At 38.3% G+C, this 21,192-nt stretch overlaps 2 protein-coding genes across 9 annotated transcripts in view; one reads left to right on the top strand and one right to left on the bottom strand.

Annotated features, from left to right (window-relative positions):
- The window catches only part of LOC143729132 (pleckstrin homology domain-containing family G member 3), a 116,913-nt gene extending 108,679 nt beyond the window's left edge, over positions 1-8,234 (top strand). For 4 of the 5 annotated variants that reach the window (XM_077220218.1, XM_077220221.1, XM_077220220.1 and 1 more), the window contains 3 exons: positions 975-1,079; positions 1,343-2,804; positions 6,259-8,234. In XM_077220218.1, the coding sequence (XP_077076333.1) occupies positions 975-1,079; positions 1,343-2,804; positions 6,259-7,172 (2,481 nt within the window). In that variant the 3' untranslated portion in view covers positions 7,173-8,234. Of the gene's footprint in view, positions 1-971; positions 1,080-1,342; positions 2,805-6,258 lie in introns of all 5 variants that reach the window. The other variant, XM_077220219.1, reaches the window with a different exon arrangement.
- Positions 8,235-11,523: 3,289 nt separating this feature from the next.
- Positions 11,524-21,192, bottom strand: part of cep170bb (centrosomal protein 170Bb) — a 33,178-nt gene continuing 23,509 nt past the window's right edge. For 2 of the 4 annotated variants that reach the window (XM_077220215.1, XM_077220216.1), the window contains 10 exons: positions 19,945-21,053; positions 19,454-19,630; positions 19,199-19,325; positions 17,388-19,085; positions 16,942-17,173; positions 16,666-16,825; positions 15,485-15,573; positions 15,066-15,159; positions 14,924-14,975; positions 11,524-14,829 (listed from right to left, as the gene is read on the bottom strand). In XM_077220215.1, coding sequence (XP_077076330.1) covers positions 14,654-14,829; positions 14,924-14,975; positions 15,066-15,159; positions 15,485-15,573; positions 16,666-16,825; positions 16,942-17,173; positions 17,388-19,085; positions 19,199-19,325; positions 19,454-19,630; positions 19,945-21,053 — 3,914 coding nt within the window. In that variant the 3' untranslated portion in view covers positions 11,524-14,653. Of the gene's footprint in view, positions 14,830-14,923; positions 14,976-15,065; positions 15,160-15,484; positions 15,574-15,744; positions 15,877-16,307; positions 16,347-16,665; positions 16,826-16,941; positions 17,174-17,387; positions 19,086-19,198; positions 19,326-19,453; positions 19,631-19,944; positions 21,054-21,192 lie in introns of all 4 variants that reach the window. The other 2 variants (XM_077220217.1, XM_077220214.1) reach the window with 2 other exon arrangements.

Genomic DNA, 21,192 nt, shown 5'->3' with positions numbered 1-21,192 from the left:
TAATAGTACTCGAAGATGATAGGCTCCCTGGTGTGATCCCCATTCAGTCGACGTTGACTACATCCGACGTTATCGACTGAAAGGGAAAATTATGTGAATAAATTACTTTCTTAGTGGCTCTTCAACAGTATTTATTTATTGATCCTTATTCATTTCAAATACAGTTTCAGACTGTTGTATACTGTATCTATTATGTTATTCATGATTAAGTAATATTGTATTTTAATGGAAACATATTTTTACAATTAGTTACTTGAGGCAAAATGAAGGATAAACTGAAATTGATGGCATTTCAACACAACCTTTTCTCATGTGTTCGAAGTGTTGCATTACTGAGGATAAACGTCATATTATGTGACTACACGTTACTTTACAGAGAGCTTACAACCTACTAACCATGTTCTGCCTCAAGAACAAATGGTGCAACTGAATAGTTACAATAATCTAGCTAGTAGTTACTGAGTCTCTAGTTTGGAGTTTATGTTCCAGTTTAAGACCTTTCGAATGGCTAGTGCGACGGGCCCACAAGGTATCTGCATGCACAGAATTATACGGGAAAAGTCCACAGATTTCCACAGAATTGCACAACCCATCATGCACAAAGTTCTACATATCCTCCACCCCTTGTGTGTTCACTTATTAGATAGTGCACTTAATTTGATTTTGCTTTTAGCCTTCAATAAAACTGCATTACTGTCAGTTCCGTATAACACATATTTAAGATTTTCCTCCCAAAATCAGCACAGAAAAATGTGGGAAAATTCTACTTCATCTGGTCATGCTAATGAATCTAACTTAACCCGTATTTGGACTGAGAATAATTGTCTTACTTAATAATTGTCTTGCTTAATAATTTGTTCCTAATGATATTGCTTATTTAACAGTGTAAATATTCTTATGCATTGTATTTAAAGTTAGTTGTTTTAAAGTGTCAAACACCTATGAATGCTAAAAACATGTTTTTATGTCAGGAGGAAGAGGGGTGTGAGGTCACTGAAAATAATTTTAATCGAGAAAATGGCCCATCAATTGAACAGGTGGAGGCATATCTTACGGATGAAAAATATATCTCAGAACAGGTGAGTTGTTTACTTAACTTATTGATTATATACAGTAATTGTATTAGTTTTAGTACTTGACACCTAGAACTAGAATTTTACTGATTGGTTATAAGTTAATTTTGTAAGTAACAGGTTACCATAAAGCTTACCAATGTTTTAAACTATGGTATGTATCGTATCATGAGCTTATTGGCGATACCCAGGCATATTTTAAACAAACCCAGAAATCAAGTGATTAAGCTTGTAACTGTAATTTCACATTATCTTCTTACCCTCTCAAGGACAAATCTCAAAACCTGAAAATAGCCTCTTACTGGGGATCCACTGAGAAATTAAAGCCAGACAACTTTAGTGATCCAGAGTCCATAGAGATGGACCAACAGGTCTCAAATATTCAGGATCTGGAGTCATCAAGGGAAAAAGATGATCAGAAAGGTCCCAAAGAAGAGACAGAAGAGGCCTCATCTCTGTCACAGCAAACCGACACCCCTGGTGAATCTTCAGAGGAAGAGGAGAATGCAGAAGAGAAATCAGACTCCACTAGCATTCTACCATCATCTGTGCTTGATAAGGCCAGCGCCATTGCTGAACACTTTGTCTGTGCCACACGTCGTACTAGCATAAGTGCGGATGTTTGCCCATCTCCACGTTTTCCCAGCAGGACTGGAAGCAGTCTAAGTCTGGGAGATTCCCATGATCGTCAACACCGCCTTGCTAGCACCTGCTCACCTGAGTCACATTGCATTCCTTCGACCCAGGAAGCCCTTGCATCAGCAGACTTCATGATCGGGTCATCAGGGGACGACAGAGTTTTTGAAGCTGATCAAAGCATAGACAGAAGAAGGGAATCAGTGCTATCCCGGCAAGATCAACTACTCATTGACAAGATAAGGAGCTACTATGAGAATGCAGAGCACCAGGATGCTACTTTCAGCCTGAAGCGTAGAGAGAGCCTCACTTACATTCCAAGTGGGCTTGTTAGGAATTCAGTTAGTCGTTTCAACAGCATTCCTAATGATAAAGGCCTTGTCCTAGAGAAGACCTCCAGTACATCTGGACCTGATGAAGCTATAGAACCTCTTTTTGTTACCTCGGCTCTATCAGAGACCAATTTGAGTGCAAATTCAGCCTCTCTGGAACAACCTGTTATCAGTAATCCGGAAGAGGTTTTCCGTCCCTCCTCTGAGATGATCAAAGTCTGGCAAGAAATGGAAAGGGAGGTCACTAGATGTCAAGGGGACCTCAAAGCACTGAGGCCCAGAGAAACTTCTTATTATAGAGGAACCAGTCCCAGTCTCCTCACAAAGAGTCCTAACCTGAGTAAAAAGACACAAGGCAAAGGTATTGATGGACAGGTTATATCTGAAGATTCAAATCTGAGCACTATAAGAGAGGAGTCCTTCACACCATCACCTTTGAAAGAGAAGGAAAACCGTGCAGCCAGTGAGAATGATGCCATCAGACCCAGACAATGTGAGGATGAATGTAGACCCCTTACATCTCTAGCCCCCAGAGTTATCAGGTTGAGAGGAGAAACTGAAGATGGGGGAGATGCAGGAGCACAGTCAGCAGAAGATACAGATTCATTCCAAAACAAAGTTTTCCATCTTGCAAGGAAGTACAGTAAACGCATTAAGTGCACACAACTAGTGCTGAGACAGAGGAGTGAGGAGTCTGGAGATACATGGCCGGCCACGAGGAACCTTGTGTCGGTGGTGGAAGAAAAGCCAGAGGAGACCAAAGGTAAAAAGGATGTTTTTGACTATAATTAAATCTTTATTTTAAAAAAGTGAACTGCATTTTCAAACCAATTTTCTTCCATACCACAACATATTATAACAACAGAACTGAGACTTTTCACTTTTTGCATTGCTCCTTGTCTGTGTTTGCAGCAATCTTTTTATTAGTCTTTTTGTGTATTATTAATGAGTAATTAATTCATTTAATTTGTTCACTGAATTCATTTAAAAGCCCTGATGAGGCTTTTTTGCCTCTGTTTCCATTTCCAAAACAAAAATAGATTAAGAAAAGGCACCCTGTGCCTTTTTGCAAACCTTCAGAATAGATTCACATACACCGATATACAGGATACAACCAGCAGTGAAATGTAAATATTGTCTGCTCCATTGACTGTGCCTAACATAACTGTGGCGAGCAGGACGAGGCAGAGGGCCGTGGGAAAATGGCACGAGGCCTGTGGCGTGATTACTGATGCGCGACGCACCGGTCTTGTATCTCTCACGGAGGAGTGGAGCGAAGACAGTGAAGATCGAGAGAGGAACATGCCAGGTTTTATGTTTTGTTTCTGTTATGTGTGGCCAGCAGTCGCCCCTCCTTCTTCCCGGGTTTCGGCACCAGTGTAGCAATGTTTAAGATTCAGGGAAGAAGGCGGCGGGAACCTGCGAACATTTAAAGAATTTAACACAAAATAAAACAAAAACAAAAGTATAAGCCAGCAGCCCCTCACGGACGACTGCTGGCCACACAAAACAGAAACAAAACACAACATAAAACCAGGCCTGTTCCTCTCTCCATCTTCTGTCATCGCTCCACCTTTTATGCTTCTGCTCCTCCGTGAGAGATACGAGACCGGTGCGTTGCGCAGGTGGCGCTCATCAGTAATCCCGCCACTGGCCTCGTGACATTCCCCTACAGCCCTCGGCCTCATCCTGCTCGCCACAATAACAAATAAATTAAAACTAAGTGCAAAAACAGTATATAATAAACTGACAACAGTAACATTATTCAGCAATATATAAAAAGTTCAAAAAAGGGAGAATGTTGATGTTACATTACAGCAACAATACAAGTGCTATCTGCAACTGACGCTTAATATACCCGAATATACTGAGCGAGAGATGAGTGATACAGGCAAGTCCAAATGAAGGAGTCTATTAACCTGAGGGAAGAAGCTCCTCCTAAGCCTCTCAGTTTTGTCCTCAGACTACCAGATGGAAGCAGGCTAAACAGACAGTTATCAGGGTGGTTGGAGTTCTTGATGATTTAACAGCTCTATTCCTGCATCGTCTGAGATAGATGTCATGGATGTGATGTCCTCCTCTGATGTCCTCTGCTAAGCACTGTACTCTCTGCTGTGCTTCACAGGCCTGATTAGTGCAGTTCCCATACCACACTGAAATACATGGAGTTAGTACACTTTCTATTGTTGCCGAATAAAAAGTTTTCAGGATTACTGGTGAGACCCTGATTTTCCTCAGCTGTTGTAGATGGTAAAGATGCTTTTCCGACATTCACTCGCTTTAGAGTGCTCTGAACCTCGTCCTCAGTGACAGTGACAGGTCATTGCTAACATGCCTGCTTCCTTCTGACACGCTGATTGGCAGAATAGCTGGAAATGAGACTCCACTCGTTCTCTGTATCTAAGTTTAGCGGCTTTTACTGCGCGTCGGAGAGCATAGCACGATTACTTGTAATCTCTCATGTTCCCTGAAGAGACCTGCATTATATGCAACTGTCCGCACATTCCCCACAGATCGGATAGTTTTATCCACCCACCTTTTCTGAATAGAGAAGGTCTTTATAGTGATGCTTCCTCAGTAAGCATGCTAACAAAGCTCATTGCTACATCTGTGAACTTACTGATGTCACCTGTAACATGTCCCAGTCAACGTCATCCTGTAGCGTAGCTTCTGATTGGGCAGACCAGCGTTTCACCACCCTCCTCTCAGGGGGTTCTTGCTTAGAATTAGGGGTGTCGAAATTGACCGAATTTAAGACACAATCTCGAACTTTCGAAAATGGAATCGTCGATGCTGCCACGCCCCCCATGTCACGTCCGTGATGGGAAGTTCGGATCATTTTATTGACTCTCTTGTTCGATCTCGTTCATCAAAATGAACAAATCTTTTTTCTAGTCATTTCGTTAATATCAGGGGCTTTAAATGTTATACTTTTAACAGGCAAATTCCCTGAACACATTCACCTACGCAATCTTGATCATATTCTGAATTAAGAAATCATTATAATGCAGTCAAAAATAATTTACAGGGAACATAAATAATTACTTTACCTTCCTAGTCTTTTGTTCATTTGTCGCGTGACGCGAGGCAATGAACAGATAGTTCATGAACGACTCATAATGAAACGGAAAAAAAACTCACGTGTTGAAAGGCTGTGAGTCCTCAACTTAGCTACAGCCAGCCACAAGATATAGCATGGCAACTGCAGATGCAGGAGACCCATCAACGGAACCCCTCATCTTTCACTGAATTCGCCAATGTGGAAGTATTTTGGATTTCCAGTGAGTTATGTTGACAACGTTCGCGTTGTCGACAAAAAAGCCACAGTTTGCAAGCTCTGCTATGTGTGTGTTGAAGAACATGAAAATACAAAAATCACAGTTGTCGTCTGCCCATAGAAATGTAAATAGTTAATATTTTGTCAGTATTTTATCAATATTTGAGTAATATTTTAGCAGTTCTCTTTCCCAATCCCTCTGTAAGAAGAATTTGAAACTGCAAAATTGTTACAGTTCTCATGTTCTATTATAAAACATTTTAATATTTTTGACAACTCAAAGAGCAGCTCTAACAACATCCGTCTTTAGGAAGAACGTGAAAGAATGAAAAACTACTCATCATTCTCGGGGGATAAAAAGTAGTTATCTATGTGGTATATGTTCAACTGTTCGGAAATAGTTTAAGACACTTAATTGTTCAGAGAAGACTATGGACATGGCTGTTTTATTGTTTTTTGTTTTGTTGTGAACTTGAATGTCATCATCTGTGAAGAAGACTGCAGTTACAACATAGAAACTAGATGGCAGGTTATTTTGCTTAAGTTTCACACAATGTGTGGTACATTGCAAACAAAGGTCATATATTATACAGTATTGCATGAAAGTCTAATCTAAACATTTCATAGCAACCTGTGTTTTAAAAACAAATTCTAAAAATTGAGAAACGAATCGAACCGTGACCTCAGAATTAAAAATTTAATCGATTGTCAATTTGGAGAATCATGACACCCTTACTTATTACTAGATTATCTAATTTATTCTCAAGAGATTGGACATTAGCGAGCAGAATGCTTGGCAAAGTTAAAATGTCTCGAAATAGATGGGTATAGTGGTAAGTAATCAGTGCAGATGGTTGTAGTGATTCTACTTAATGTTGTTCAGTCTGTAATGTACTGTATAACCAAACGTAAAATGATCTTATGTTTTGCTGTTCCACAGGTAAACCAGACTTGATGCTGTCCATGACTGCAAATGATCAGGCTGATTATGATGGAGACCAGAAGTCCCAGCTTGTGACTCCCAGCCCAGACCACACTCCTAATTCTGTCAGTAGCCCAAAGGTCTCGTCCCCACATCTGTCCCATTCCAGGAGTCCTCTTAGTCCTCCACCTGAGAACTTCAACTGGCCAGACGTCCGTGAGCTTCGCTCAAAATATGCACACTTCGGCAGCTCATCTTCTCAGTCACCACCAGGCCAAAGTCATTCTTTGGCAGAGAAGATGTTCGACAGCACTTCTAGAAGACGTTCTAGCTGCACTTCTAGCCGCATGCTCACCTCTGATGGCTCCACAGACTCTACAATTCACACACTTTATCCGGGAAGGGATAAGGGAGAATTGCTGACTCGGAAGCATCGTACTGGCTCTCTGGACCAAAAATTAGGTAGTTTGTACTTGAGTGATCTGCATAGTCTTCAGAGTAAAAATGCCAGAAGTGGCTACTATGTCTCCGCTCAAGCTACCCTTCCAAATGAGAAGAATATAATAGTGGTTGAGAAGGTACCTAAGGATATACCACCAGTAGAGATGGACCTGCCTACCAAAGAGTGCATGAAACAGGAAATGACAATAGATGACGGCTACATACAAATTCGCTCTCCAACTTCTCGTGAGAAGATCTCAATCATGGCTGTCATTGACCGCTGTCGGGCGTATCAGGAGTCAGAGGAATACCGTCTGAGGGAAGAGGGAGGATCTAAGACGGAGAGGAGCAAAAAACTTGAGAAGGCTCCATCTCCTAGTGATTACTTAGATGATGTTGTTAAAAATGCATTGGATTCTGGAAAGAAGGCTGGTGCTAGTCAACACAGCGTTGTCAAGAACCTCAGAGAAAAATTCCAAAGCATAAGATAAAATCACTCGTTTTATCGTTATGTATTTTATGTTTCAGAAATACTGGAAATTTGTTGGCTGTGAAATACTTTGCTTCATTAATTTCTCTCTTTTTTTAATCTCTTGACCACTAAAGGTATGGTCAGTATATATTATGCTGTAGCCAAATAAATAATTTGGCGAATTTAAACCTCAAACCTAATATTCTTTATGTTTTGTATGCTTCTGTACTGACATTTTGGACACTGTTTGATTTATGTTGCCTACTGTTAAACCTATGACAAACCTATGGTTTTTTATGGTGTGGATGCTAGGCAGCAAGTGTAAATATTGGACATTCTCTATTGTACATGCATTCATTCTGATTTACCCTTTGCATATTTGATTGTAGATATACATGTATGTGTTTGGTAGTCATTTTACAAATGTAAAGGTAATGACATTCTTCTTCATGATTGTTTAAATTTTGGCAAAAGTATTTCAATTCATGTAATACAGTATATTCGGCCAGTATAGACTAGACTTTAGTGTAATTCCAGTCTTGACTCTGAATGGAACAGACCACTTGAAAACAGCGTTTTATTTAACTTTTAACTAAAAGACGTGTTAAAGCTTGTTCGTAGATGGCATGCATGGACCAAGTGTATAAATGTACCTTTCTACAAAAGTGGATTTAGTCCCTTTTTTTCTAGGAAACTAGATCCTAATATTTAAAGACATAATGTAAAAACAGTAGTACAGTATGACAATTTTGTCTGAAATTTTAAGCTTACCATGTGTCATTGTGCTGCATGATAAATCTGCCACTAACATCTGACTTTGGGTGATGCCACAATTTGGTAAACAATGTTGGTTAAGCAGCCATTCTGATAGATTTTTTTTTTTAAATCTGTCATTTTCTTCATAACTGCTCTCTTATTGATCATTGTGTGTGTCTCTCTCTGTTATTTATTAAGATCCTTTTGATTCATCTTATCTGTCTGTCTTATCTTATCTGTCACAAATGCACCAAAAAAATATAGTTCATAAAGTGGAAAGTCTGGAAAATTAACTCCATAATAAAACCGAAGGAAATTCAACTTAGCAAAGACATGGACAGATTTTGTTTATGTCCCATTTTAATGACTCTGATCATTCTTAGTTCATGTTAACTAAGATGGTTAACTATTGAACCGTATTGTAAAGTGTTACCATTATAAGAAAGTGTTTTTGAACTAATATTTTTTCCTTATGTTTAATTATAGACCAATTCCAAAATTACAATAATCTATAAATGTTTTTCTAAATAATAGTTCTGAATGTCCGTTTTATGTTAAACCCTTTCAGAAAATCATTGATGAATCAAATAATTGGGCCTCTAAATATGCACACTGAGGCATTTTACAGTGATGTGATATTCCTGAATCATGAAGGGCAAAGGATCAATTTCTCAATCAAGTCCATGTACTGTAAGTGTAAGTGAACTGTAAGTGAACTCTCACTAAATAACCTCACAAGAAACAATGAGGATGTTTTCATTTAAAAGGCAATGAAAGTACGCCACACACTGGCCGCATCTGGTAAATGCAACAAAAAATCGAAAGTTTTTATCAATATGAACATTGGCGTGGGTTTTAGCGTACGCACACTCTAGTTGAAATTGTTTTATTAACCCTTGTGCATCAATCAAAAAAAGTTACACATAGGTACATAGAGGACAAAAATGTCTGTGTCAAAAAACTGTCATAAAAATGTGAAGCTTGGGAGCACAGACTTAAGTTTGGTATCATTTTAAAGAAGACCCTTGGCAGATTATTGCTGAAGTAAAAAAATAATAAGTAAATCTCCAAAAAAGTTATATAGGTATAAGTTTATGAAAATTATTTATGAAAATTATTTAATATAAAATATATATTTTATAAATCAAGTTGAACTCTAAAACGGCAAGAAAATCAAAGCCATAAATCTAAATAAGTTATGTTCCAAATTTGAGGATGATATCTCAAAAAATGAGCTTTCAGTAAGAGTTTGTTTGGGCGCAGTAACAGATTTTCCCCATTGGGTGCCAGCAAAACTCCACTGGTGCACACAGTGATTGCATTTGTTATTTGCAGTTGGAGTTTTTCTCTCTCAATATTACAAACACACATATGCACACACACAAATATTTTTTTTATAACACACATACTAATCACGCTCTGACATCCATACCAACACACCCACACAAATTTCGTTGCATAATTTATCCAATTGGCTCTATAATATGCCGAAGCAGAAAACAGGAATAAAGCGATATTTGTTTTATAGGCCAAACCTAAAAAAAATGGCACCATCTGATAAAAAATAGTAAAAATTAAAATTTTGAAGCCTTGCCAACAGAATGAAAGCCTCTTAACAAATATTGCAACATTTTATAGTTGAATGGCCCTGAGATTAAAAATAGCAGTTTTAATGGGTTTCAATGGGGACATTTTTGTCCAAAAGGCGCTGAGAGGGAAGTATTTTGTGAACCTAGTCCAAAAAAGATTTTTCAAAGGAAATGGGGGTGAAATAGTAAAATTACAATAAAAATACACACCTGTGCCAAAATTCATGCAGTTAGCATTAACAAAAAAAAAAAAAGTTACACATAGCTACAAAGTGGACAAAAATGTCCATGTCAAAAAACTGTCATAAAAATGTTAGGCTTGGGAGCAAAGACTTAAGTTTGGTCTCATTTTAAAGAGGACCCTTGGCAGATTATTGCTGAAGTTAAACAAGTGAAAAAAGACAAACCAAAAATTTTGTATAGAGGTTTAAGTTTATGAAAATTATTTATGAACATTATTATCGTTATTTTATATAAAATATATATTTTATGAAACATGTTGAACTCTAAAACTGATATAAATTCAAAGCCATACATCTAAACAAGTTGTGATCCAAATTTGAGGATGATATCTCAAAAAATTAGCTTTCGGTTAGATTTTGTTTGTGCGCAGTAACAGATTTTCCCCATTGGGTGCCAGCAAAACTCCACTAGTGTACACAATAATTGGATTTTAGATTTGCAATTGAGTTTTTCTCTCTCAAATATTACAAGCACACACACACATATACACACAAATTTTTTTGTTTACACACATACAAACCACACTCTGACATCCATACCAACACACCCACACAATTATCGTTACACAATTTATCCAATTGGCTCTATAATATACCGAAGCAGAAAACAGGAATAAAGCGATATTTGTTTTATAGGCAAAACTTGGAAAAATGGCACCATCTGGTAAAAAAATAGTAAAAATTAAAATTTTGAAGCCTTGCCAACAAAATGAAAGCCTCTTAACAAAGATTGCATCATTTTATAGTTAAAAGGACCTGGGATTAAAAATGGCAGTTTTAATGGGTTTCAATGGGGCCATTTTTGTCCAAAAGGCGCTGAGAGGGAGTATTTTGTGTAGCTAGTGCAAAAAAGATTTTTTTAACAAAATGGCGGTAAAATAGTAAAATTCCAATAAAAATACACACCTGTGCCAAAATTTACGCAGTTAGCATTAACACAGGCGAAGTGATAAAAAAAAAAAAAAACTGAAAAGGACAAAAATGTCCATAAGGATGCACAAGGTTAATGAGGCCTCTCATTTGCACACATACATTACGGAGAAGTCTATTTTATGTTCGTGTTTACATCTGGAAGACGTTTTTGCTCGTCTGCAATACGTCTATAGAACGTTTCCTGTCAGATGTCAAATAGAGGTTTCGAAAATGTCTTTAAGATTTTTATGATTTAAAATGTATGTAAAACTGACATCTTAAAGGCGTCTATCAGATGTTAGTAAACAGCATATGCTTTCCAGATGAAGTGATCTTTAACAGACATCTACGTGAGCTATCTAGTCTTCATTTGATTTGATTTTGCTTTACAACAAAACAAAAAAATAAGATAACTGTCTACAATAGACTTTAAAAAGGTGGTGACTCTCACATATGTCCAACAGTATATTATTTTCCTGGATCTGCTATGGAAGCCTTTCAAAATACATACTACGGTTATAACTTTTCAAATAAAAGATTTTCTGTATTGAATAGAAAATTATGAACTTTTGCTTAAAAACAATGAAAAAGGCCCTAATTGCTCTGTTTAAAAAAATGTCACCCCAGATGAATAATTTGAACAAACATATAACAAACGTTATAAGTAGCACTTCCTAAAACTTTCTAGAACTGTTTAGAACATTCTAGGACTGTTGAGAACTTTCTGGAATTTTCTATAGCTGTTTTTATTTGTAACTGTTTTAACAATCGAAATCTGGGTACACATATATGGTACTATATGGTGGAGATGGAACTTTATGAGCAAACAAAAGTTGTAAAATAAGCTCTAATTTTTTTAAACAAAAGTTAATTGATTTATGAAACAGGAAATCTTTTATTTGACAAATAGTCATACATTTATAACCCTACACCATAGACTGTAAAAAAAAAAACAGCCCTACACACTGCTCTAGTTCACTTTAAATCCTCAAAATTGCAAAAAGGAATCATGAACATGTTTTCACCTCAAATATATTCTCTGCTCTAAAGTTGTTTGTTCTACTTATTTTAGTTCTGGAGATATAAAGTATTTTGTTTCCAAAATGGGTATAAATGGCTTAAATAAATGTACTACAAATTAGATGAAAATTGTAATACACTTTGGATGGTTCATAAAATTATATCAATGACATATGTTAAAACTTAATATGAATTTACATTACTCAGTAAAAGTAATCACATTTCATAGTCATATGATATAAAACATGGATGTAAATAAATAAACAAGATAATTGCTGTTGCTGTTAGTTACGAGTCTGGAAATTCTACTAGATTAAATATGGCTCACATGCAATAATTCCAAAATAATTATTTCATTTGCATTTGATACAACAAACCATTCATAACACCCAGGTAAAAAAAAGCAAACTGTTTAATGGTCAGCTGATAAACCACTAAACAAATCTACTGTATACAATCATTTCTCAGTGCAGATATTTTGAAAAAAAAAAATCAACACCAGGATTGTAGAGCTTTTTTAACGTTAAATAAATAAATAGAAAAAAATGCTGTAATGGAAGATCACAATTACAGACACAAAGCAAATATAATTCAATACTAACATGGTGTTGTTTACTTAATGGTTTACTTGATGGGATGCTGGTAGACAGAAAGATGTTTTGTACTGTACATACAGTTGTGTGGTTCACTGCACATTCACATTGTTGTCATCAGAAGATACTGTTTGTCGCAGTATTTCGCAGTATTTCAACGGCCAGTTGCAAACTAAAACGGGGGAAGATGCCCCCCCCCCCACCACCACCCCTTCAGTCTTATTAAGTGAAATAAATAGAAACGTTGTAAAATTATTCGAAGAGTTCTTATAAGGTAAGATGGCCCTTTCAATTTATAAATGATATCAACCTTATTTATGTCATTTTAAAAGTCATAATTATAAAATACAAATCAACCATTCTATTTAAAATTGAGCATTATTTTTTTTGGAATAATTGAATAACTTATGACTGACAATTTATGGCAGAATCCCATTTAAAAGAGATTCATCTGAAAGGTCAATTTATTCCATGATTTATATACAGGCTTATGAATATTTACATATTTAATTGTCCGTATTTTAATTGAAGATATGTCATAATAGCAACACTGAATTCAAATGTAATTATTTCACTAATTTAGGCTATGGGTTTTATTGAAAAGCTTATGACATGTACAAATTAATTCATGGACATATTAAATAAAAAACCCATGAATTACAATAAGTGTAAATGAATAAAATAACGATAGTGACAACATTCCACTCCGGGTAAATTCAGGGGGGCATCTTACCCCAAAGATCTAATTTGAACTCTAACCCAATGGTTTTCAACACTGTTCCTTACCTTACTAATATGTATAATTTCCTAAATTGAATATTAGTGTGACATTATTGTTGTGGATCTCATTCAGGATATTTAAACATCATTTTGATGCTTTTAAAACATTCAAAATCACAAATACATAGAATATATGACACCTAAAGAATACACGGCTGATGTAAACGTAGGGGCGATAGCCTGTTACATCCAGCTGTTTTCTGTTCTCACCAATGATAGCTCTTTGTCATCCCAAATTAAAAACAATCACTTTGTTGCATACAATCATAAAAGTATATAATATAGTGGGGCAGGGTGAAGGTAACCCGTTTTTCAAGTTTTTACCTGTAACACACAGCAACAACACCCCACAGCATCACACATGATTCTACTATAATCTAGCCGTCGCTTACACACGAAAACTTAAACACCCTTAACACTCCAGACATACTACTCCATGTGGTGTAGTCGCAAAACTACGGTGACAAGGAGGGGACAAGTTTGGTTCACTTAGGATTGTCCTGGCCATGAGATATTGATTTGTGTGAACCCTTATGTTGATCCACAACATCTTAACATGAGTTGATTCAGTGAATGTGACCATACATATGTACTCTTATATCATCCAAAGCATATTTTATTGTATTGCAATTGTTTTGAAATCATTTGTAATTTTAACCTCTATCAATTAAGTACCAACTGACAGGGTTCCCTTTATAGTTTACAACATTAGCTGAGAAAGATTATTTTTTTCTTTGAGAAAAATGAACATGTACTAGCCTATATATATCCATATATAACCAAATGAATCGATGTTTAAATTTGTGTCAATACCACAGTTTTACAAAGTCTGTGGTTTTCCTATGGAATTGGGTTACTTTTAAATTGTTGCCATGGGTTGATTTTATTTTTATTTTTTTATTAGATTTTCAGAAAACGATTTCAACATCAGATCTCGTGGCTACAACAAAAGTGAACCAAACATATCCCCTCCCAGTCACCGTACTAAAAATTTATGCCAAAGGTTTATTACTTTTAACAATATTTTTGATACTATTTTTAACAATATTTTAACTTGCTATATCTGGGAATTCAACAGTAGCCATATTCTCAGAAGCAGCAATATTCAATTAATAGCATTATAGCACGATAGCATTATATCTAAAACAACTGGTAATTTTTTTTTTTTTTTCTGGCAAAGCAAGCTAATGTCTATGGCCGTGTTGAAGGCAAGCACTAGGTATTGTGTATTCACACTTTTTGTCATGCTGTAGATTTGTAGCAGCCAAGTGCATTACATGATTGACAGTGAATTGGATTGGAAAGTGGATTGAATGCTACAATGGTTTTCAAAACAGACGGCAACACAACACCCACTCAATCATGAATGACAACATGGTATACAGTATATACGGTATATTGTATATGGTATACAAACGCTCAGGCAAGCCACTGATTACAATTGTTGAAAAGAACAATGTTTACAACCTACTTTAGCTTGTGAAGTGTGTCCGCAGTCTTAGAGAAAGCATATGACGCATATTTGCGCCACAGGTAGTCTTGCAATACTTTTACAAATACGCCACAAATATTTCAGTCTCCAAAGAAATGTGCAGTTTTTTACAATGCTTATACTACATATCGCCCTCCCTCAGGCCCTGTGGGACCTCGTTTTGCACTTGCATTGGCATTACTAGATGTGGGGCTGGTAAACTCCTTGGAAGCAGATTTGTTTTTTCCCCTGGGAGAAGGTGCCGTAGGGGGCATCTTTAGGATTCCTCCAGGCTCAACAATAGTGTTGATAACTAAGGTAAGACAAAACACAAATGGATATAGGGAAAGCCCCAGAATGTGTAGCATACAAGGTCAAAGATAAAGATCTAATGTTAATAAACTCACCCTCAAGTTGTCTCTGGACTCTTCGCAGTTCTTGGAGAATAGATGAGATTTCCTGCTTGCAAAGCAAGGAAAATAGATTACAAAATCTCTCTGAAATTTTGATTTGGTCTCAGAAATTGCCTTTAATCAGGAGAGAATTTACCTTATTAGATGTCTTAAGGATAGGAACCTCATTTTCAGCATTGATTTTTGCCTCTATTTCTTCCCAGACTTCAGTCTTGTTATGAAACAGAACTCTAAAAGAAACCCAATATTTGTGGGACTATACAGACAAAACACCTGAGCACTTTGTTTTAAAGAACATCAAATTGCATTTTGTACTTTTCAAGTCTATTAGCTTTAAAGCTATCTACTGTACTGTATATACTAGTGACCTCCTAAGGTTGACAAAGTCAACCTTTAGCAGATACACAAAATCTAAATATTGAGGACTACACATATCTTCACATATTCTCTGGGATGAGAATATCCATTCCCTTAATACCCCCTGCTAACAGCTAGCAAGTGGTTTATGGTTATGATGTACCTACATACTATTTGACCTTTAAATGGGAATCATACTTCATTTTCTCTGCTAGTTGCTCCGTGTTCTCTCTGATAGCCTGGGAGAGCTGGGAGACTGGGTTCAGCATTAGATTGTCCAGAATTACCTGTGATTAAATTAAGAGTCAAAGGTTAAAATTAAAAATAATGTAATTGTAGTTCATCTATACCGTATCTGAGAGACCCTGCCATTGGCTATGAAGGTTGTAACACCCTAAGCTAATGACTAATGGATCAGTTTATTAGTGTAATGAGCAAAGGATTTGACCAAATTTGACCTCTTCACGGTTCCAGGGACGCCGTCTGGAACTGTCATGGTCGTTCATATTTGAGTCCTGGTCTATTGGACTAGTTGAGCCTGGAGGAACCTTTTGATAGTTCAGACTTGCCTCGGGTATATGCTGTACCAGCTGTAGATTATTCAAGGATGGGAAAACACTAGTAAGAACACGTGGACATGACAATGGCAGGTAAAATTTGATGTTAACAGACATACATCTCTGAGCTCAGATTACAATGGAGGCTTCGGAGATACAACTCTGGGAAGATATCTGTATGATCATGCTAATTCAATTGTGAATAGCAAAGGGTTGTATGTTCACAGTCAACGTAACTAAACAATCTCCTTAAAGTGAACATAACCTGTTTTGTGAACATACATCCTTAAGAATGAGTTTGGAAGTGAAGTTCCATGCATTAGGGATACATTAGGGAATAAATCAATTAGATAAATCAATTAGAGCAGCAGTTTCAACAACAGGTTCCAAAGGTGGACATCAGACAGCTGTTGGTACACTGATTTTGGACAACACTTGGTGATAATGAGTGATTAACTCAGCACCTGAGGTAACAGGAACCTCTGTAATGATGCATATGGTCTCTGCACAAAAGAGAAAATATACAACAAAACGTATGCAAGATTCCAAAAAAAAAGTTGTACGTTAGTCTTAATCCTCTTTGGGGACACAATATAATTATCAGGAGGTGTACCATTCTACTTCACCATGACTTCTTTGTTACCGAACATGCTTGGTTACCTTTGACTTACCTTTGATTTTATCTACATTTTCTCCTCGTTGTGCTAATGAGGATATTGCAAACATTTGCAGCATGTTCTGTTTCATACTGAAAAGGTAGTGAAATGGGCCAGTGTATATGATGGGATGCCATTTAACCAAGCAAACAAACTTTAGGCCTACCTCCTCTCTGGTCGAGATAGTGGATGCAGGGGTATTTGGCATGGAGCCTGGGGAAGTGGTAGTTCCTAAGCCTGAGGATGTCTGGGAGTCACCATCCCCTGCTACATCATGGATTTCACGTGCAAGAATGGCAAGATCTTTGGCCAAGTCTTGACTCAGCCTAAAGGATACAAGTATTAATTTTGAAATATAAAAAAACTACCCATGCAGACACTACCCAATGCATTACCATATTACACCACAACAACAACAACAACAACACAAAAAACAAATAACCTGGCAATCTCTGCACTATGAGTAGACCAATTCTGGAAGTGTTCATTCTGAGTTTCGTCCTCTTCCGTTTCCAAGGAGGCACATTTGAGCCTCATTTGAACAGTCTTCTGTGGTGTCTGTGTCTGAGTTGAAGCTGAGGCATGGGAGTGCTTTTGCTTAGAGTTGGATTTGGTCTCAAACTCCTCCTCTGAGGTAGAGGAATAGTCTGAATCCTTTTGTCTACAGTGGGAACCTCAAGTTTAAAAAAAAATAAAAAATAAGGAAGTGAACACTTCTAATAAAACTATCATGTTTGTAATCTGAATCATCAAAGTCAGTAAACGTTATTATTGTCAGTAATAATTAGAAATTATTGAAAATGTTGAAAAATGTTATGGCACTCCAGGAGTCTTGTCTAGAGGAACTGTATTTATAGATCTAAGAGTATTAAACTGACAGATACTCACCAGCTGTGCCATTGTGTTTAACTTGGTTAGAGCGGGTACGAGTGGATGAGTGTTTCCCTACTGATGCAGTCCCTTTGCCAGAAGCTTGCCTCACCTCACTTGAAGCCCCTTTCCTCACACTGCTACTCGCCTCTGTAGGATGGTTAGAAATGCCATGCTTGCTTGAGGTGGATTCATTGTCACTTGGAACAGTGAAGGATCTAGTTCGTTTCCGAGGCATAGCAAGAATGTCCAGCCTTGAGAGTTTCTTGCCTTCAGCAGGAGTCTTGCTGTGGTCGGAGCTCTGAGATGCACGGTCCGTCTCTGCACCCTCATTGTCTGAGGTCTCACCTAGTCTAGCTCGGCGGAGCATCGAGGCACGTGTTGGTCTTGGGGCTGAAAGGCTATTGGATCGGGTCAGGACCTGAGGGCTTCCTTTGGTCACCTTACTGGAGTCCTCCTTCTGCAGGGATGCAGTGAGTTTTTTGCGGCTGTTGGGCCGTGAACTTGACTCATGGTCAGAAGCAGCAGCTTCATGCCACAGCTGTTGACCATGCTGATTATCTGAAAGGTCTAAAGAACCACGGTTACCGGCACTGCGACGAAGCTGGAGACGACGGCTCATTTCAGCTTTACTAGTTTTATCTGCAGAGGCATGATTTCTGCGTTTTTCTGATAGCCTTTCACGTGCTGTAGGTTGCCGTGCTTTGTCTTTTGCAGTTAAACTGGAAGATGATTTCTCCTTACGCTGGTCACTTGCAGATGTACGCTTCTTAGGTGCAGTGACAGGAGCATTTTTACTGCTGACCATGCTTACAGTACTGGCAGTATCAACATCTGAATCACCAGACAGGGAGTCCTCTTGTGCAGGAGAGCTTCCTGTTTTTGAGCGTTGACTAGATCCAGGTAACTTCTCTTCTGGTGATGCCATTGATTTCTCTGCTTCCTTAGGAAAGGGAAATGTATCTTGGACAGTTTCCTCTGTATCCAAGCTTCTCAAAGCAGGATGACTAGAGATATGTGGTAGTTTCTTGACTTGAATGTTGTCACTTGGCCTATCTTTGGTAAAACTCTCCTGTCGAACAAATGAGGTTGAGGTCTCTTTGGTGGGCACCACATCCCTGTTATGTGCCTGAAGGTTCGGGGCTGACGAGTTGGGCTTCACTGGACGCCTAGACTCATGGCCACTCAAATGTCGTATCAAGACAGTGGTTGGAGGTATCTTGGGAGAGAAGTCTCTCTCTGGCTGCGAAAGAATTGGACTTTTGGATGCATCTGACTTGGATGAACCATCTTCAGAGCCAATATAAAATGAGGTTGGTTTGGGAGTGGGTGGTGGCATCTCTCTTAACCCTCTAGAATGGTTTACATTTTCAGAAGGTGAGGATATTGAAGTTCCTCTCTTTTCTTGGCTCCTTCCACTCCTATCAAGGATGGAGCTGTCATCTGAACGGCTGGTGTCACTCAGACTGTCTGGGTCCAAATCGTCTTGGACACGTAGCCTCTGATTGCAGTCCTGCTGCTGTTGTGCTGTAGAACCTTTCTCTGGTGGTTCATGGTCCACGTTAGTTTCATGCCGGATCAAGATAGTAGGGGTTGTGTTCTCCAGTTTTTCTCCTGGTGGAACCTGAGGAAGTAGTCGTCTGATCCGGAAACCTTGACTGCCGTCTGATTCCGAGATATCCAAGCTTTGACTTATCATTAATGTCACTCTATCATCTTCAAAATCAAAAGAGTGAAAATAGTTATTATTTTGTTGGCTATTCATGATGAAATCAAAATTTTTATTGCTAACTTGTTCAAACACCACTTGTGATTTTCAATGAAAATACCTCTGTCTGCAGGCCCATTTTTGGGTGGATTTCCCATAGATACTTGTGTAGCCCCAGGATCACTATAAGCGTCTGCTAGGCTGGCCCATCGTGAGACCCATTTAGGCTCTCCTACACCAGGATATGCCTAAATCATGAAGGGCAACAACTATCAATCATAATTGCATTAATTGTACACTATTCACTGACACAGTTAGGACGACTTTTAGAAATGAAGGAGAGCACTGTTGTCAGAGCAGTACATAATTGCAATACCTGCAGAGATTTGACTTGGTCCCCACCATGGCCCTGTGAGGATGTCGACATTATATCAGCTGCCATACCGTGGCTATGACTAAAGAATAGTTGCTCATCTTTACCATCATAAATCACAGGCCTATAAACTCCAAGAGTCTGACCACTGTATTCTGGTGCATCTAAAACACCAAACACCTGTGAAATGAGAACAAATATGGTTTACTATGTTTCTCAAACAAACATTTTCAGACCACATTGGTCAAACAGGCGGTGCACCCCAAATTCACACCAGAAGTTGAAACAGATATTTATATTTCGGACAACTCAAACATTGCACTCAATACAATGCTTTGAAAGTGCCAAAGAGCCACAATTTTTTACTCTTACCATTCAACTTACCAATCACTTACTTACTCTGTACAGTACACTGGGATTTGATAATGTTACTCCAATTGTAATATAGTATCTACAAGAAATTCTCAAGAAAAACGAAAAAAAGGCTTTGTCACCTGGTCAATCATACTTCTAGCTTCCTCCACTTCCTTATCTTGTGACTCTGTCTCAATTGTGTAGGTACCAGCATCACTCAGACTGTCCTCCTCCTCAGTTCGTGTCACCCTTGAGCCCTTAGTTTCAACACCACTAGCTAATAGTGGTGAAAACGGGGGCACAGATGACCCAGCTGAGCAGACTGGGGAGGCACTAGAAACTGGACCCTTTCCAGGGGCTTGTGAAGGGACGGAGACGGGGGAGGATATTGGGAGAAGAGACTGGGATAATGCAGGTAGTTGAGAAGGAGAAGATGGGTACGACAGAGATGAGGGTCCAGAGGGCTCTGCTGGGGAGGGTAAAAGAGTGTGTGATGGGGACATCATCACAGGTGGGGCAGACAAGGGAGGTGGGGATGTTTTTCCTGTATCCTTCAAGAACTCTGCAGTAAATTCCTGAGCAAGATTGGACTTCTTGCCCACACTCCCAAAAGGCTTAATGGTGATAGCTGGTGAAGAGCGAGAAGAGGTCCCTAATAAAGATGTGCTGGTCCCATTGTCTTCTGTCTTCTCTCTCTTCAGTGAGCTTGATCGTTGTGAACCTCCATGGCTTGAACCTTTCAGTGGAACAGTGATTTGCTGTGTTGGAGGAACATGCCCATGCACAGAGGCTGGCCTTTCCCCATGAGCCAAACCTTTGCGTCTCTCTAGTTTGGCCTTCAATGCAGAGTAGGAGTCAGCATACGCAGAGTTGTGGGTAAAGGACTGTGACCGCTTCTTTCTGGGATTATCATCAAAGAACTCAATAATGAAGGCCTGCTGGGTGTGAGGTTCAGGGGGAATAGGCTTAACCTCTGTCTGGTGAGGGGAGGAGGCTTCTTGTACAGGATGAGCCTCACTTTCATCTAGATCGCCTTGATGGGGTTTGTGTGGTAAGACTGAATGAGTTTTTTGCATTGAGACAGATGGCTGGGACAGAAGTGATTCTGATGGTTCAGATGTCTTTGATTGAGCTGACTGATGTGACTGTACTGATGATTGTGATTGCATGGAATGATGTGACTTGCTGCGTTTTCCATTCAATACAGGGTCTTCTGAATCACTCTGGGTTCCATCATCATGATGGTGTCCTATTAGGATTATAAATATAGTGTATATTATGGCTGTCAATCTAATTCTAAAAAAATAATGTAATAAAAATTCATGCAGTTAATCTTTCCTCGTATGTCATTTCTATAATATTTTTTTTTACTAAAATCGTGACAATCA

This window comes from Siphateles boraxobius, unplaced genomic scaffold (genome assembly GCF_051911475.1).
Source record: "Siphateles boraxobius isolate OS27281-9 unplaced genomic scaffold, OSU_SipBor_1 8, whole genome shotgun sequence".
Classification (NCBI taxonomy): Eukaryota; Metazoa; Chordata; class Actinopteri; order Cypriniformes; family Leuciscidae; genus Siphateles; species Siphateles boraxobius.
The sequence above is the reverse complement of the archived record's forward strand: the minus strand, read 5'-3'. Positions and strand labels throughout refer to the sequence as shown.